An 18,501-nucleotide genomic window follows, 5' to 3' on the forward strand; every position below is an offset into this window, starting at 1 on the left:
GTATTTAGGAAGGGGTTGAAGTTTGCATTTGTCTGCACTTGGCTGTAATTATGCACTGTGGAGATTCCATAAGCTAGCCAGCTCCTGCAGAGTTCTTTAGTTTGTTATTTTAAATGCTGAAGGTCAGAAAATTTATGAACTGCATTTCCTGGGGAAAAAACCCTAGCTGTGTTCAAATGATTTCCCTATAGTGTCTGTAAGCAAACAGTCCCTCAGAATCACTGCCAGCAGCTGGTGCCATAGATAGCAGCTGGGACAGGGTGAACATTGTGTATCAAGACTCGGAACCTCCTTTCCTGCTGTGTTCCTGCCTAGAGAACTAGCAGCCCTCAAACCACACCTGATAGCAGAGGATGTTTAGGACACTTAGGACTAGTTCCATTCACAGTGCAGTTAAGAGATGACCCACTGGTCCCAGTTCATACCACCCATTCACTTTTTAGTCCCGTAGCCCATGGGTAGTGTAGAAATAGGAAGTCACCTCATTGCTCTGAAACTCCTAAAAGAAATCTGGGTATGACAGGGCTACCTGAGCTAGTGGAATGTTTCCTGTCTGAAGTGCTGTCAGGTCTAACCGCTGACCCCTAGCACAGCCATTGTTAGAATTGCTCCTTTCTACTCATTTATATGAATCTGTTGCTTTTCTCTTTTCTCCTAGGGGGAAGCTGGTGACATTGGCCAGACTGGCATTGCAGGACCGCAGGGGAAAAAGGTACAGAGGAGGAGGGCACAATAGGGGCTTATGGCTTAGCAGAGGATTCCAGGCCAGGGAGCTCAGTTACAATATGCAATAGGAAAATTGTTTCACCATACAAAAAACTTCGCTTAAACAATACCTGATGGCTACAGCCAGTCATTAAAAGAAACAACAATTTTCTCCAGTACACACAACATTTTCTGCAGGATCTGCACATCCAAAGCAATCAGAGCAGTATTAATCAACAGGCCCACACAAGCCTGGGTCTGAGGTGCAACGGTATTTGCAGGAAGAAGGCAAACAAGCTGCAGTGGGAATGCCCAAGCAGGCAGGGAGACTCTGAGGACTGCCCAACCAGCCCACACCTAGCAACTGCAGTTATGTAGTAGAGGAGCTATGGCATCATGCTGGCCATCCATAGCTGAGGATTGGTGGGATGGAGGGCAGGGAGTAAAGAAACAAGCCCAGAATAGGAAGTGTGGAGCTAGACAAGGAGAAGGCTCTGGGAAAAGAAAGGGTTGCAGCCAGACTGACTGACTCTCCCAGTATGTCAGGGAGGCTCCCATTTGGACCAAAAAACTCCCAACTCCTGATTGAATAATGTTGTCGCCCTCATAAAACTACATTGCCCAGCATCTTGTGCGTTAGCCACACACACACATATCAGTCTTCCTCTCCCTGAGTCAGCGAGAGAGGCTGAGGCACATGTGCAGCTGATGCACAAGATTCTGGGTAATAAGGCTGACGTCTGCTCTGCTTTTGCAAGAGGGGCGGGGTTGGCTGGGCTTGGCAACCAATGGCAGGGCAGGGAGGTAGATTTGGTGTGATGGTGATGCAGAGCTGAAGCAGTGCAAAGTTGTGGCTGGACAATATGTCAAGGAGGGGTTCATGCCCCTTTTTCCCCAGGCCTTGGCTGCAGCAGAGAGGGGGTGAATGACAGGTTCAGAGAGGGGAACATTCCCACTCATCTTGGGACTCAGCACAGCAGGGAGGTTGTAGATTAGGCAGGGGGGATCATGCCCCATTCTCCCCAGGCCTTTAGGTGCAAGAGGAGGGCTAACATCCTCTCCTGTCCCAGGACTGGGCACAGCAGGGAGAAGGGAGGCCTGCACGGTTCTGTTCCGCTGCAAATACCCTGACAAGAGTGAATGTCTTGTCTCTGCTTCCCTGGGTGTAACTGTGGGCCTGTCTCCCCAAAGGCCGCCTATGGATGAGCTCATTATAGCCTGGCCAGGGCAGGGTCCTGTAATTCTGCTTGCCTCACTGTGTGTGCTCCAGGGTACAAGGACCTGGGTGGGGGACAGGGAGACTGAATGGAGGTATGAGTGGGGGAGCAAGAGTGTGGCAGTGGGGGTGTTGGTGGAGCAGGGGCAGTGAGGCTAAGGGGATGTGGAGGGGGAGTGGAAGGATGCAGTGGGGGTATTTGGTGGGACTGGGGGAGTGGAGGGGTAGAATGCTTCCTGAAAGTAGTTTGAAAATGTTGGCCAGTATGCTAGTGAGACAGGGAGGGCTGAAAGTCCGGGATTCTTGGATCTGGGAGGAAAGGGGAGGGGTCTAGTGGGTCAGAGCAGGGGGACCTTGATGGAACTAGCAGGTGAGTGGGGTGCTACCTGAAATCAATTTGAACATGTTGATCAGTACCATTGCAGCACAGCGGAAGTGCTTCCTTCAAAAGAGGTGTATCAAGAACGGGGACTAAAGGGTTAGGAAAATAGGAGGAGATGCACAACAACATTTTAAGACCTATAGGTTCTCCCTTGGCTGACCTAGTCTTTTGAATAATCTTTTCAAACAAGCAGCTTCTGGGGGAATGTGCTGAATAAAGAATATGCTAGACAGTGTTGTGGAATGGTGATAGTAGGGCATAAGTAGAAACAGCAGCTGTAATTACAACAATAAGTGTTTTTGGCTGAACGTCCTGAAATAAGAAAAAGAAATGGGGGTTATACATATATAAATGTACTTTCTGGGGAGAGAAGGGTCTCTTCAATTGGAAAGCTGTGTCTTCATTAATCAGTTGATCCTTGTTTGCTTTACCTCCTAACATAATGATGTAGCACTTGTGACTGTGTTTAATGGTTGCTCCTGAAATGTGAGCTTTACACTCTCATTTGAAGTTCAAACAAGATGTCAGCTTACCAGGTTACAAGGCACTTGTTTGTAGTGTCTACGTTATAGTGCTGAAGAATGCTTCTCTTAAAAGAATAGTACAAAAGGCCACATACACAATGGGAATTGTCCCTGCAAATCCTGTTAAGGCGGCTGAAGTACAGAGCACCACTCTGGCTGTAAATCAGGGCTCCGATGGGATGGGATGTCTAAGGATAAAGAATTAAATTTTTAGGAGGATCAAAGACTTTAGCATTATTCATCACCAGCAAAATACCAGATGGCCACTCCACGTTCATCTCCCTGACCTTAAACAATCAGCTTTGTCTAGTACCAAACTTCTCAATACAGAGAATTTTAAACACTGCTTGAACCCCCTCTCGTGGTGTCTATTTCACATTCTGATTTCAAGTGCCCCCGAACATTAGATTATGACTTCTTGTTTTACCATTCCCCCTGTCATCTCAAGAGGCTGTACCCAAGGTCACAGTATTGTGACCATTCTGAGTACTGGTAAGCATAATCAGTTTCCCATTTTGCTCTTCTTTTTTCGTGACTGAACATAGTCATGTCTCAGGGCTGCACTCCTCATTACAGAACTATCATTTTAGTCTGTGCAGTACATTCCATCAGCAATGGAAGAGGGAATGTCAAAGTCAATATTCAAAGACGCAGACTGGGGCCTAGGCTAGGGGCCTGCACATGGGGCATAAGTGGCAGTAGGAGTGCCCCATCCCCACGTGTCTGCATGCCTGCCCTGGACCTTGGGCTCAGAGGCAAGTGGCAGCTAAGCCCCTGCTACTCTCTCCTCAAGCAGGTGGGTAGGGAGAGGTGGAGAGGGAGCAAAGATTTGGCTCTGTCATTCTTGAATGCACTGGCCAGCATGAGGTGTTGGGGCAGTAATTTGCTACTGGTACGGGTCTGTAGCAAATTACTATCCCCCGCTGGGGCAAGGAGAGAGCAGGGAAAGACAAGTCCTTCTGTAGGGTGATTCTGGGGTGACACAGCTATGCACTGCCCCTTACACAGGGTCAATGTATTGCAAATCTAGCCCTAACTCATTTCATAGTTGCAGCAAAAAACTCCAGATCTTTGATAATGCAATGTTTGTATTGTTACAGGGAGAACCTGGAGCACCTGGAGAACAGGGGCCTGTTGGTCCAAGGGTAGGTGCTACTCCACTGACTAATAAAGGGGCTTCATTCATGAAAATATAAGGAATTTTAGAAAGAGCAGAAGACTACTTGTCCTGTTTAAATGGCTTCCAGACTGTTTTCCTTGTGTCTTGCCAAACCCTTTACCATGATTAACTGGGTTTATAGCTCGTTTGTATTGCCATGGTAGAGCAAAGCAGCTTGAGCACACTGGTGAATCTGACCCGTAGAACCTAAGAGCAACCAGTTTAGCAACACTCTTTGTACTACATGCTGGAGTCTTCCCGTCATAAGCACTTCCCCACAGCTGTATTTATCAATTGCTCCTTGAACGGTTTTAACTTAGAAGAATTCAGACAACTCCATCCTGCATGGGAACACCAAGTCCTGACTGGAGATCTGGTTCATTTTATAGGGTCCCAAAGGGGAGCCAGGAAAGGATGAAATTGTGGATTATGATGGTAACATCAACGAAGCTCTACAGGTGAGAAACTAGCCTGCACAGCTCAAGAGCCATGTTCAGTGACTCCTGGAGTGAATTATTAGGTTGTTTTCAATGAGATCCTTTCTCTCAGTCAGATTGGTTCTTTCTCCCTTTGCTTTGTAGTGACAGAGAGATCCCCAGCAGAGCTGCAGGTCACTACACTTTTTAGTAGCCTAGGTGATGGAAGAAGTGTGGGGCCAGGGGAAGAGAATGGACCCTTGGAAAGGGAGAAAATTTAAGAACATTGATATCACATTTCATTTTGGATGGACAAAACTAAGCATGTCAGTCCAGCCCAACATATTTCTTCTTCCATACTAATAGCAATGAATAATGCTTATTGTTTATATAGTGCTAGTCCTTTACAATGACACAGGACACATTCTTAATAAGGTAGACACAGAGTTCATCTGAACTCCCTCATAAGAATAACCCAGAACATACATATTAGATTGTTTAGAAAAAGGCCATAAACCATGCAGGGAAATGTCTTTCACTCTAGACTAGTCATGCACCTACCAGGAGAAGATTACCCACAATGTCTACCATCCAGCCTTCCTGACAGCCCCATAGTGCTCCCAGCACAGAAGGAGTACATTTCTGGAATACTATTACAAAGGGAGCTGAGGCTACTTTTCTGCTTATTTTTATTTAATGCCTGTAATATACTTCCTAGTCATCTTAACCAGTATAGTGTTAAAAGAGAAAAAAAAAACACAAATACTGTGTTCAGAAATAGTTTAACTTTCAAGTGAGACTGTTATTTGTATTTATTTATTTATTTTAATTTTTAGGAAATACGAACGTTGGCCCTGATGGTGAGTTCTTACTCTTCTCGCTGGGCGTTTTGTTTTTTGAAGAAGTAACTGGATTTTAGTAACAGCTAGAGGAAAGTAGGCAGTGATACAGACTGGCAAACTTTTAATTCTATGCCACAAGAATATCTGGCCTTTACAGTTTCATGCTGACACTGAAAAGCAGCACTGACAGCTAAAAGAAGGATACTTCTTGTGTTTTACTCCTGAGGCTCTTGTATTATTAGTACTATTTGTTTACCTGCTTTGTAAAAGTAATGCTGCTGGTCAGGCACTCAGACAGCAGAGAGGATCAAAGTAAGGAAAGCCCAGTGCAGGTCAGGGTGGGCCTAAGTAGTTCTGTTTTCAAGGCCAGTGAAAGTCTCCTCTCTTAAGCATGCCCTTCCCTAATACCAGAGATGTATGATAGCCCCACACTGTTTCTTGTGGGAGATAGACATCAATATTAATCCCAGTTGAGGGGGCAATTTAAAATGGGATGAAGAACTAGGACCATTATCAAATAGCTATGACCTTTAATTTTATATGTAGCAAACAGATACTATGATGATGTGCACATTAGGAACTTGCATATCAGCCAGCGTTTCCAGTAGTGGCTTCTTATTTTGGGGGCTTCCATTTTTGAGTGCTCACCTTTATGACAACATGCATGTCTTAAGCTGGGTACCCAAAAATTGAGGCACTTTGAAAATTGCAGGTAAATAAATCATTTCTACCGCTGCTAAATTTGTGATACTTTGTCACTTAATTAAATTTAACCTGCACTGGGGAACTCAGAAATATAGAATTTTCCTGCTATCTATGTTCTCTATTTGGGTACCAGATTACAAGCAGAATATATTTATTATCAATAGCAAATAATTATTTTAATTGACTTCATTATCGGAAGCAGATAATCAAAAATGCCATTTTCATAGTAATTTTTTTTTGTTCATCAAGTGGAGAAATAAATCTGTGGCCGAATTTGACTTTGAATTGCTACTGTTGGTTATTCAGTAGCCCACTGTTAGTTATTCATTTTCCAAGTTAATATATTTCAGGATTGCCAGTACAAAAATGTAAAGAAAATACAATTCTGCCTTCCCTCCAATATGAGAAGGTTTTGAAAAAAATGTCATTTGCATATTTTTCTTATTTAGGGACCTCCTGGACTTCCAGGAGTAGCTGGGACCCCAGGGCAACCAGGACAGAAGGTACCACTTTCCCTTTGTCATGCATAAAAAGATAAGTAGAAATGCATGAGAATCAAAGGCTGGAATACTGATGCTATTATGCTCCTTGTCCACCTGCATCACCCATGACATTCTGCAATCCTTCTCCTCCTTGCACTCTGTACATGCTTAGTTATCATTTCTTTGCCTTCTCCATATCTCACATTCCTCCCACAATGACCAGGCATGGCCTTGGCTCAAGGAAGGAGAATGATTTCTTACTCCCACTGTCCTTCAAACAACTGCATATTAGAGTTAATCTCAGTGCATGGTTACAGTCTAGTCCAGGCCATGAACTGCCAATCAGTATGAACAACTATATTGGAGTTATGCACCCTTAAAATTCTGACATTGTTTTGAGCCCTGTTTCTTAAGCATTTGCAGCCTTTATTTTTGTGGTTATTAGTAATGAGTAACTAGCTCTCCCATAGTCATTGCTGTTGACTGTTTCCATAGCACAAGCCCCATCTTCCAGTTTCCAAGCCCCATGTAAAAGTAGGCAAAATAACACTTTTAAAAAATGATCTATGATGATTTTGCACTTTAGGGTGAAATTGGTTTGCCGGGTCCTCCTGGACACGATGGAGAGAAGGTAAGATGAGAGATGCCATTTGAAGATGAGTGTTATGACTCTTCTCTGTTGCTGGATTTGGGAATTTAATGGCTGATAATAATTGGAGCTAGTCAACCATGGGAATATTTTTCCATGAACATTTTTCTAATGATGTCTCCTCTCTTTTCCACGGAAATTCAAAATCTCACCACAAGTTTTCATCAACCTATTCAATTCTGAAATTTTCTTGAGCAGCACTGTAGCTGCTCAAGGACAGGATTCGTTTTTCATAAACATTTTTGCAAAAAAATTCATCCATTTTTTGGGGGGACAAGGGGATGGCAAATTGAATTTTGAAAATTTTGACCAGTTCTAAATAATATATGTACATGAACCATTCAGCACATCCTTTTTCACCTTTTTTTGTATATGTGAAAGATATACACTCTAATTCATCTCTCATTTGTACCAGATTTACAGCAATGTAAGAACATTGGTGTTACTCCTGATTTACACTAGTTTACATGAAAGCAGAATCAGACCCATTAAGGCTCAGTCCCGCTAGCTGCTGCATGCTCTGACCCTGAACCAGCAAAGCACTTAGCGATATGTTTAACGCTAAGCACATGAGTAGTCCCCTAGGGTCTGATTCAGCAAAGTGCTTAAGCACTGCTTATAATTTTGGACTTTTAGTCACTACTTCATCAAACATTCCTCTTTCACCCCAAAAATGTTGATAAAGGAAAACTGCAAATTTCACATTAGTTGTCCATGGACAAGAGGAGAGTGTTGTCCAATGACATCTACTCCTATGCTAAGCACTGCCTCTGTGTAAACCACCAGACTGTATCTTGTAATAGAACGAGAGGGACTAAATCTCATTTACACTAAGCCTCCCTCCCCCATATTCCTCTGTGAATTACATTTGATTACACTCACTGTAAGGCTCCATTACACTGCCTGAGCAGTGTAAAGGAGTTTCATTGTGAATGAGAGTCAGGCCCAGAGACTCCAGTGAACTAAGCCCCATACTTTGATTTCTTTCCCTAACTGTGGAAGTATTATTTTTAAATCATGTGGATATCTTTTTAGGGGCCACGAGGTAAATCAGGAGAGGTGGGGCCTCCTGGTCCCCAAGGGCCCCCAGGAAAGGAGGGACCTCCAGGAGCGAAGGGAGAGACTGGACTTACGGGGACCCCAGGAGCAAAGGGGGAAAAGGGGGAGGCAGGAGAAGCTGGCTCTCCGGTGAGTAAATACAACACATCATAGCAGTGAGTTGTGTTTGTAAAGAGTCACGGCGGAGATGGACATGAACCAAAAGCCTGGGTGCAAACACTTGCAGATGTTGAGGGCCTTGAATGTGAACTTTAGGGACAGAGACCCTCCTTAGTGTACAGTGCATGTACAGGTAGAAGTAATCACATCAGTCTTTCAGGGTTGAAAACCCTGGCTGCTCTCTGAGTGACACATCCTAATTGTTTCTCTGAATAAAGTAATAGTGGATTAATAATGCTTTACAGATTAAAAGACACCGTGTCTCTTATGTATTTCCACAAGGTTATTAATAACTGACTATTGCTCTCAGTCCCATAAGAATTAGTTGTTAGGATGAGATTTTGGCACTAATCCAGGAAAACACTTAAGCATGAGCATAACTTTAAGCATGTGGGTATTCCCATTGACTTCACAAGGAGCAATGAAGCACTTCACAACTACAAAACCAGATAGCATGCACCAGTAACCCTCTGATTTCAAGTGGAGTGAAGTGGAGAACATTAACATCACCCATGCCACTCAAGGAACTAAAGGAGCTTTTCATATTTCAGTTTAACATTATGTCTATCTTTTATTTGCATGATTTAGTATTGCAAGAAACAAAAGTCTTTCTTGATCTGTAGGGTCTTGATGGCCCAAATGGGGAGAAAGGAGAACGAGGTGACCAAGGGATACCAGGACCTTCAGGATTACCAGGTCTAATTGGACTTCCAGGATTGACAGTAAGAGTGCAAAAGAAAGAATGAATTTTCAAGTTGGGTTAAACTGAGGACAGAGCAAGCACCAGAACTCTGAGAGTTACATGTTCAAAAGGGATTACATAATTTAGGAGCCTTAGATCCATTCAAAAGTGACTTAGGGATATAGAATCCTAAGTCTCAATGAGAGTCAATAGGACTTTTCTTCTAAATTGCTTTGCACTTTTGAAAAATTTACCCTGCATGCTGGTGAAATAATAGCAGATCCTAGCTATACTCTCCATACCCCAACTCTAGGATTTAAGAGAATAATCCCTAAACTGAAAATCCATCCTGGGATAACACTTTCAGGGACCTGAACCTTCACACACTGCATAATATTGGCACAGATGTTCAGGGGAGCAGAAAGGGATGCAGATGAATGATGTTTGTAAATAAATGCTAAGTTCTCTTTCCTCCTTGAAGGGATTGCTATTTCTAAACTTGTGGCTGTTTCACAGTTGGCTGTTGGTGGAGCTAGACTCTCACTGGTGCTTCTGTTTACATACAAAAAACAACAAGGAGTCCTTGTGGCACCTTAGAGACTAACAAATTTATTTGAGAAGAAGCTTTCGTGGGCTAGAACCCACTTCATCAGATGCCTAGAGTGGAAAATACAGGAGCAGGTATAAATACATGAAAAGATGTGACTTGCTTTACCAAGTGTGAAGTTAGTCTAATGAGACAATTCAATTGACAGCAGGATACCAATGGAGGAAAAATAACTTTTGAAGTGGTAATGAGAGTTGCCCATTTCAGACAGTTAACAAGAAGGTGTGAGTAACAGTAGGGGGAAATTAGGTTTAGGTTTTATAATGACCCAACCACTCCCAGTCTTTATTCAGGCCTAATCTGATGGTGTCCAGTTTGCAAATTAATTCCGGTTCTGCAGTTTCATGTTGGAGTCTGTTTTTGAAGTTTTTTTGTTGAAGAATTCTTCAACCTCACACTTGGTAAGGCAAGTCACATCTTTTCATGTATTTATACCTGCTCCTGTATTTTCCACTCCATGCATCTGATGAAGTGGATTCTAGCCCATGAAAGCTTATGTCCAAATAAATTTGTTAGTCTCCAAGGTGCCACAAGGACTCCTCGTTGTTTTTGCTGATACAGACTAGTACAGCTACCACTCTGAAATCTGTTTACATAGTTATATTGTTGTGTTTACAGGGAGAGAAAGGAGAACCTGGTGAGGATGGGGAAAAAGGAGACGCAGGGGATTCAGTAAGTTTCTCTCTTCACTTTTTTCTGTACTATCAGAAGATGTACAGTTGAATCTTGTCACCAGTGCTTCTTGAAACTCTGCAGGTCTCACACCAGCCACCTTATCACTGACACGACAGCATCCTCATAGCCTTCATGAGCTTCTTGGAGTGGCAAACACCATTTTCCATGTGATTTAATAACCAGCCATCCACTGCTCCCAAAAACCTAGTTTTCTGTAGACTGTGCCTTGTACTTTCACAGAAGCGTTTATTATGACAATTACTTTTTTACCTTGATTTTTAGGTATCGGGGCCACCCGGGCCCCAAGGCCCACCAGGTGCTGCAGTAAGTTCTGATTGATTACTTTGGGGGATTAGACTTAAGGAGAGATTTGAATGAAGTTAGTGTAATGATTGTACAGATTTTTGATGGAGCTTTTCTTGTGTATAAGAAGTGGTGTGGGAGACAGAGGTATCTGAGGGCGAAGCTCACAGGTCGGCAGTAAAGGTTGGAAATAATGGCAGCATAAAGAGAGAAACTGACACAGCAGAAGGTTACTAATTTAGCTTGATAGCTGTACCCTATGTTGTGATGGGCCTTAAAGTTAAAGGAAAGCGCTCGTGTTTGATGCAAAGGGAGCCAGTAGAGAAATGTAATCAGAGTGACGAACCAGGAAAATGATCTTAGCAGCAGGCATGCACCACTGCCAGACTGTTTTTGGATAGACTCTCTTCATTACCAAACCAGAGTACATGAAGTATGCCCTAATGTAAAAAATGATACCTTCCAAAGCACTATGTATGTATATAGTTGACAATGTCATATTAAGCATATATGAGCTCAGTATGCCAGAAGAGAACGGTTGTATGCAGTGTTGCTGTAACTATGTTGGTCCCAGGATATTAGAGAGAAAAGATGTGTGAGATAATATATTTTATTGGATCGGCTCTGTGTAAGCTCAAAAGCTTGTCTCTCTCACCAACAGTAGTTGGTCCAATAAAAGATATTACCTCATCCACCTTGTCAAAAAACCAAGGTATTACACTGCACATGAAACCAGGATACTGGGATTTAAAATCATAGTAATAAAATATTACCATTTCTTATCTCAACTATAGGGTCTTCAAGGCCTTCCAGGACCGAAGGTAAGGCTATAAGCTGTTAAGTATTGATATTTTACTTGAGCTGGCTGGAGAATGACATAGGTTTAAAAATTTGTTTTTGTTCTGCACTGGAATGAAGATAAAACATTCAGACATTGTGTCAGAAACATCCGTTTAAGTATTGAAAAGGTCAAGTTTTCAATTCAGGTCTCTCTCTATGATCTGAGAGTCCATCCTGGACCTCAGAAACCTTCCTGATGAAAACTTCACCTAACTAAATATGTCTTTGCAATACATTTTGGTTTTGACAAGACAGCATATTTCAACAGCATATTTCAACTGCCCAGCTCTACATTTTAGCTTTGATCCAGTTAGGTGGTTTAAATGACCTCTCAGTGAAGATTGTAAGATGTTGATGTAAATATGGAAGTACCCACTCCTCCTGAGTAGTCTAGGTGTTTGGCTTCCTGAGCTTATCCTCCTAATACATTCACGGTGCCAATTGGAATGGCACCTTAACAGGACACAGCACTTTTGGGACAGATGTCCTCACATTGCATACCAGTTGGCTTTCAGGATTGGTTCATTCTGTAAAAAACAGAGATGTTCATTCCTATTGTCCCCAAGTGTTGGGTACACATACAAATATAGAAATGTTGGTTGCTCAATAAACCACTAACCACTGCTACCACCTGTCTGAAAAACCTTTGAAAGATCCAGACCTGGTAGTTTGTGTGGGTATGTACCAAAAAGACCCAGACCATACAAATTCCTGAAGTTTTGGTTAGAGGTGAGGAAGGAACAACTACACATGACCCTCCTCAAATTGCTTTGATACCTATTGGCCATATAGGCCTGGTCCTAAAAGAAACAAGTCCAGAAAAACTTAGGTATGGAGTCTTATATTCCATCCCCTTAAGCTCCCAGGTTCCTTATAGCCTCTTCAGTCCTATGGCAAGTTTTAGTGACTGGGAAGAGAATTGGCTACCCTTTGGAAGCACATTTGGAAGCATGTTAGAGGTAGGAAGTCTCTTCCAAGTACATACACTAAGCCAAATAGATTTGTTTCTGGGAGAATGGGCAATGATATCCATTTTTACCAAAAAAGGAATGCTTTTTCATAATTAAGAGAAAGGTGGCAAGTATGTGTTATATATACATTCTAGAGCTGTACAAGAACTGGAATTTTTATTTCTATGGGAGTTTTGCAATTTTGAAATTTCTTCCATTCCAGAATGGAATGAAAACAAAAAATTGCAAAATTTCCTGTGAACCAAAATTCACATAAAAAAATTGTTTTTGGTTGATCAAAACATTTTGTTACAACATTGAAACATTTCATTCTGATTACAGCTTTTTTCATTTGATATTTTATAGTATGAAATTAAAAAAAGAACTATCATTTAGAAGCGGAAAGCCAAAATGTTCCATTCCAAAAAGTTCAAAATAGAATTATCACTTTTGTTCCATTTTAATTTCATGATGAATCTTCATCAAACACATTTCCATGACACACGTGTGCCGGAAAATTTCTGACCAACTCTATTATATACACTTAACTTCCACCTGCTTGTCATAGATCTACTTTCTCACTAATTCCTGAACACCAAAGGGAGGGAAATATATGAGCTCTGTTCCCCATAAATTCTGTAATGAGACATTGGCCCTGATTCTTGTCTCCCCTGCTCTGGTGTAAATCAGGAGTAACCGTACTGAAGTCAATTGAGCTACAGTGTTGTTCTCCAGTATGAGAGGAAAACCAGGTCCACACTATCCAAGGTTTCTTTGGCCTCTACTATACTATCTTTGGTGCTGCTATGCCTTTGGAATGGAGAAATGTTTGTTTTAGAAGTGGTGCCATGATGGGTTTATTTTCTGATCCATTCTTCCTTCAGGGGGAAGCGGGGATTGATGGAATGAAAGGAGAGAAGGGTGTCGAGGGTGAGAAAGGAGACCGAGGTCCACTGGGATTGCCCGTAAGTCTCCAGGAAGCAAGGAGAACTTGGGAAGCCATACATAGTCCAGTCTTAGAAAGATCCCAAAATAAGAGAGACAGATAAAGATTTGACTATCTAAAATTAGAGTTAGGGACAAAAAGCTGGCCTATGAGCTGCAGTGCCTATTGGTTTTTAGTGATGGACAAGCCTCAACTGTTTTGGGCAGTTGGTTGGGATCAGCATCTGAAACTGGAGAAGCTTCTCCTTTGGATCTGTAAAATTGGACTAGGAATCTCATTAGAACAGGTTCCCTCAAGTTCCTTCTGCTTTCCTGGCTGAAAATACTGTATGAACAGCTTTTCTTCTGGTCTTTTAGCACTTCTGGGTTTGGTCCTGGCCTTAAAATGCTGAGATGTGCAAAAATGAAGAGAAACCAGTTGGTTGAGCTGTTTGTAAATTGAAAAAAGGTTTTGTTCAAGCTTTGGGGTCTTTTTAATTTATCCAATCCAGTTAACTTATCCCTGTCGTTTTTGCAATAAAACTTGATGCCTTCCCAGAAGCAGAATATATCCAATTAAGTTTCATTCTTCTCTTGTATATGTAGTAAGGATATTCTATTTCAGCATATTCATGTTTAAACCAGTGTTACTGTGGTGCTCAGTTACACGTTATCAAGGAAGCGCTAATGAATTTCAGTAGAGTTAAGAATCAGAGTGTGGTCGCTTTATATCAAAACCAAGGACTTTGTAAAGAAAAGGCACAGAGTTTTACCTATTCAGAAAAAAGCACTGAAGTGAAAGCACCAAAGTACACCTTTGCTGAACCTCACACTGCCTGGAAACATTCACTGCAAAGAGCTTGTTGTGTGCACTTGTGTGATTTGTTGTTATTGGCCTTTGTGTTATCACCCAGCACTCTTGTCCAGATAGTTTTGGCTGAAAAATTGCATGTCTTTGTTTATAACAATGGTGCCAAGATGTTTAAAGCAGTGATGTGCTAAGTGACTTCAAAAATGAGGATATGACATATGAAACTTGGTTGGGAAGCATGTTGAACAGATGGGCTGGCTCACACATTTCCTTGTCAGCTCCCCCATCTACAGTTCCTTATAATGCTATGCAAGTGGCAATAAATCAAGAAACAAACTTGCTCTCAGGGGAGTTATATGGAAAGCAGAAACCCTCCCAATATCACATTCACCCTCAAAAACATAACTGGGTAGTAAATGAACCACACGAAACATAATTATTGAGCTATGTAGCCGTTGAGAGTTAGCAAAATATTTATAGAGATGTAGATGGATTTTATTTGCCATATTCAGAGGAAATAAGCTACATATTCAGGACATATAAATACTCTCTTGTTAAGATATAAATGGCCTGATCCTGCAAATTTTCAGAATGTAGACCCCTAAATGTGGTTGAAATAATTAAGCATTTAATTAGCATTTATTGTGATAGAGATAGACTGCAGATAATGTGTTAGAAATCAATTGTTAAATCAGCACAATCCCACCGAGCTCAACTAAGGGCAATAAATTGAACCAGAATTTGGCCCCCCCGACTTTAAACATTTAGACCCAGACGCACAAAGGAATCCAGAGAGACAGTGAATGAGAATGCCTTGTGATTAGGGCAGCCACCATGGAGGTGGGACACTGAGGGCCCAGTCCCCTAGTTCCAATGACCCTTTAATTATTTATTCACAGAGGAACAGGTTCAACAGGAGAGACTGCAGGAGTCCCACATCAGAGTATCCCTTAGTTCAGTGATTAGCACACTCTCCTGAGAGGTGGGAGACCACGGGTCAAATCCTTTCTCCCACTCAGGCAGAAAGGGCAATTGAACTTGGATCTCCCACAACCCAGGTCAGTGCTCTGACCACTGGCTAAATATTGCAAGGTCACCACCACTAATAATAATAATTTTGAATGGGACCCGACCTGGTAGGCAGCCTCTGAGCGTACCGACTGGATAGGGCCCCATGGGTGAGATTGACTCCTTTGCTTGTCTTCCCCTACTTTGTGGATCGCACGGGGGCTTAGGTGGGACACAGGAGTTCAGACACCTAGTCTGAGACAGCAGTGCACGTACCCAGAGACAAACATAGGCGCCAAGTGAGTTTAGGTGGCAGCTGAGCAGAAGTTTTGCAGGCCACAGTGGATCCTAAAAATGGGTCTAAGGCACCTAAGTACCTTTATGGAACTGGGCCTTACATATTTAAAAAATGGCTACTCTAGACAGTATTACAAATTAAGGTGTTCACACTGCAATCAGGGGAATGAGATCAAAACTGAGAAATACTATGTCAACACTATCATGCACATGTCCTACACTATTGATTACAAGATATTATATGGGTGTGCAAGAATTCTTAATTCTAATTCAAATTAAGGATCAGCAGTGACCCTTCCAAAGTTGAAGCTAAAGCAAGATTCCCAATATAAATCTGATTTTCAGCCACTCACAACAGCTGGCTTTACCCCCTTATCTGACTGCTACACCTTGCAACTCTCTCTATGTGAAGCATGGGCAATTTTGAAAATGGAACGCAAGTCCCCACTAAACTGACACACACTTCTAGCTGGGAACTCCCTGAGCAGTGGATGGCTCTCTAGAACCTATCAATATCTGCGTGGGTTCTAGGCTCCTTGATTCCACTCTAGTACCAGTGCTGTATTTCATTTTACTGATAATTCAATGCTGCGCTGGCCAGCCTGACACTGTAATTACAAGGGTCCTCAGCTCCACTGTCACAATGCCCGTCTCCTTGCCTAGAACAGCACAGAGCAGCTTCTCCCTAGGGTGATCACTGAGTGGTACTTTGAAACAGAGTAAGAGGGAATGTTGCATTTTCAAAGGTATCTTAAAGGCACTAGCCAGTATTACGTGCATTCAGTGTCTCTATGTTTTCACTGGTTTCCTTGTAAGTACCATCACCTGTCCTTGAGTTCTTATTTTTTGTTTTTGTTTATTGCAAGCATATGTTTGTCTCAAGTCACTGCTTCACTCACCTCTTCCCTCCCCCTTTCCTTTTTCTCCCCTCACCTCCCACTCCTTCCTGCCTTTTTTGTTAACCCTTTCCCATCTGTTCAGGGTGCTTCAGGTTTAGACGGCAGGCCTGGACCACCGGTGAGTTCCATTTCTCCGTTACCCTACATTCCTCTTCCCTGGTACTGTGATGTGTCTTGTCCATCCCACTATGCCCTCATTTACATTATGAGTAGCTTTCTTTTCCCTGAAGATGGATAGGATGTCAAAATGCTAAATTTAGATATTGTTACTGAGAGGTGAAAGATCGCCTTCTTGTCATTCTCAACAATGTACGTCCATTTGGGACTAGGGATTTTAGCCTTAATCACATCCTTTTACACATTTTTTTACTTTATTATTTATTATTATTACCAGGATTATATTAAATGAAGCCTCTGCATGAAACCCATGATGCCATGTACTTCTGTCCTCCTATTGTGAACTGTCTCCGTCTTGTCTTTCCCCGTGGTAGCCTTGCTTACAGCATTGTGCAACAGCATCTCCTCAGACTTGTCTTAGACATAGTAACACCTCGTGTTTTGTTATACGGGCAAAAAGCTTTGTTGTGCACTGTTCTCACATATACCATTTAGGACTGCATTGTAATGGGTTGCATGCGCAGCTCTTATTATAACCTTAAATGCACCTCTCCAGTAGGAGGAGATGCATGTGAGAAACCTTCTGAAAAACAGCACTAGCCACCCGTCTGTGAGCACCAACACACCACACAGTTTCCTGAGCTTCAGCAACTTCATAAATGCTTTCCCCAAGTCTCAAAAACCATTGGTGGAAGTTTTAACTTTAATTTTATTCATCTGGGAGGCAGTGAGGTCTAGTGGTTGGGCAGGAGGCTGAGAACCAAGACTGCTTGGTTCTGTCCCTCACTCTGTCATTAACTCACTGTGAGACCTGGGGCAAGTCAGATAACCTCTCTGTGCCTACGTTTTCCTAAGTTGTAAAATGGGAACAAAAATAATGATGCTAACCCAATTTTATAAAGCACTTTTGATCCTTGGATGAAAATTACTATGTAAGGGCAAAGTATTATTATTTCTTCATAGGATGCTATATAGCCTCCAAATACAGTCAGAGTTGACTTTTTCAGAGGTACTTTGATTTCCCCTTTTTCAGTGGAACAGGAATTAATTTAATTGCCCCATTACTCTCCCCAAAAAGAAATTGAATGACAACTTCTCATTTGCATATTTGTTTCAAGAAGTTGTATATTTACTTTTACAAATCTTCTAGATATTCCCTATGGATCTTTAGGGACTCTAGGCCTTAAACTATCTTAAAATGGAGAAAATGTATAGGTAGTTAAAATTCCCATGGTGCACTTACAGTCCTCTGCATGAGTCCAGGGAATGATTTTTTTTTTTTCGTTCACACTCAAGTGGCGTGTGTGTGTCATGATGAATTACTTCTCCAGCCAGTTCCTGCAAATGCTTACAGGTACAAATAATCCTCCTTACTCACATGAGTCATCCTACAGAAGTCAGTAGGACTTCTTTTGTGAGTAAGGATTGCAAGATCCAACCTCTCCTGATTAAACCTCCACTTCCTTTTCCTTCAATCAAAAGGATAAGCTACTGTAAAAGGTCCAAAAGGTCTCCCTTTTCCATTCCTGTCTGAGAAGTAATTTTCCTTTCTAGCAGTCCATGAAAGAATTAAAAAATTGGAACTTGGATGGATAGCTAGTTTTTCACCAGTTCAACATAATATGATCTGATCTGGCATAGAGTTAAAAAGGTAAAATGCATAAATATGTTCTGTTTAGAAAGGTGCTTTGAAATCTCCTAATCCTTTACTTAGATTTAAAAATAGCAGCCTGGAGAACATTAGATACTGTGGCACAGAACACTCATATGACCTAAGGTTGCCAACTCTCCAGGATTGTCCTGGAGTCTCCAGGAATTAATCTTTAATTAAAGATGAATTAATCTTTAATTAAAGATTAATTCTTATGTCATGCAGTGAAACCTCGAGGAATATGTCCAACCAAAATTAGCAACCCTAGTTATCACATGTGGCATAGGAGTCCACAAGAGGCTGAATCCAGATTCACATCAGTGTAAATCATAAGGATTTCCACAGAAAATCTGAATTAGTTGTCTTGTCTTCAAGAATGATAACACTTCTCATGGCCAAAAGGGCTATTGCCTACCTACTGCATTATTAATGCAAAAAG

General features: G+C 41.8%; 1 protein-coding gene across 8 annotated transcripts in view; it reads left to right on the forward strand.

Moving 5' to 3' along the window:
• The window catches only part of COL13A1 (collagen type XIII alpha 1 chain), a 152,737-nt gene that overhangs the window by 118,603 nt on the left and 15,633 nt on the right, over positions 1-18,501 (forward strand). For 6 of the 8 annotated variants that reach the window (XM_073353524.2, XM_073353518.2, XM_073353517.2 and 3 more), the window contains 13 exons: positions 659-712; positions 3,928-3,972; positions 4,376-4,444; positions 5,239-5,262; positions 6,399-6,452; positions 7,018-7,062; positions 8,116-8,268; positions 8,922-9,020; positions 10,206-10,259; positions 10,545-10,586; positions 11,360-11,386; positions 13,240-13,320; positions 16,377-16,412. In XM_073353524.2, the coding sequence (XP_073209625.1) occupies positions 659-712; positions 3,928-3,972; positions 4,376-4,444; positions 5,239-5,262; positions 6,399-6,452; positions 7,018-7,062; positions 8,116-8,268; positions 8,922-9,020; positions 10,206-10,259; positions 10,545-10,586; positions 11,360-11,386; positions 13,240-13,320; positions 16,377-16,412 (783 nt within the window). The remainder of the gene's footprint in view (positions 1-658; positions 713-3,927; positions 3,973-4,375; positions 4,445-5,238; positions 5,263-6,398; positions 6,453-7,017; positions 7,063-8,115; positions 8,269-8,921; positions 9,021-10,205; positions 10,260-10,544; positions 10,587-11,359; positions 11,387-13,239; positions 13,321-16,376; positions 16,413-18,501) is intronic. The other 2 variants (XM_073353519.2, XM_073353526.2) reach the window with 1 other exon arrangement.

The sequence above is a fragment of the Lepidochelys kempii genome, chromosome 7 (genome assembly GCF_965140285.1).
Source record: "Lepidochelys kempii isolate rLepKem1 chromosome 7, rLepKem1.hap1, whole genome shotgun sequence".
In the NCBI taxonomy this organism is placed as follows: domain Eukaryota; kingdom Metazoa; phylum Chordata; order Testudines; family Cheloniidae; genus Lepidochelys; species Lepidochelys kempii.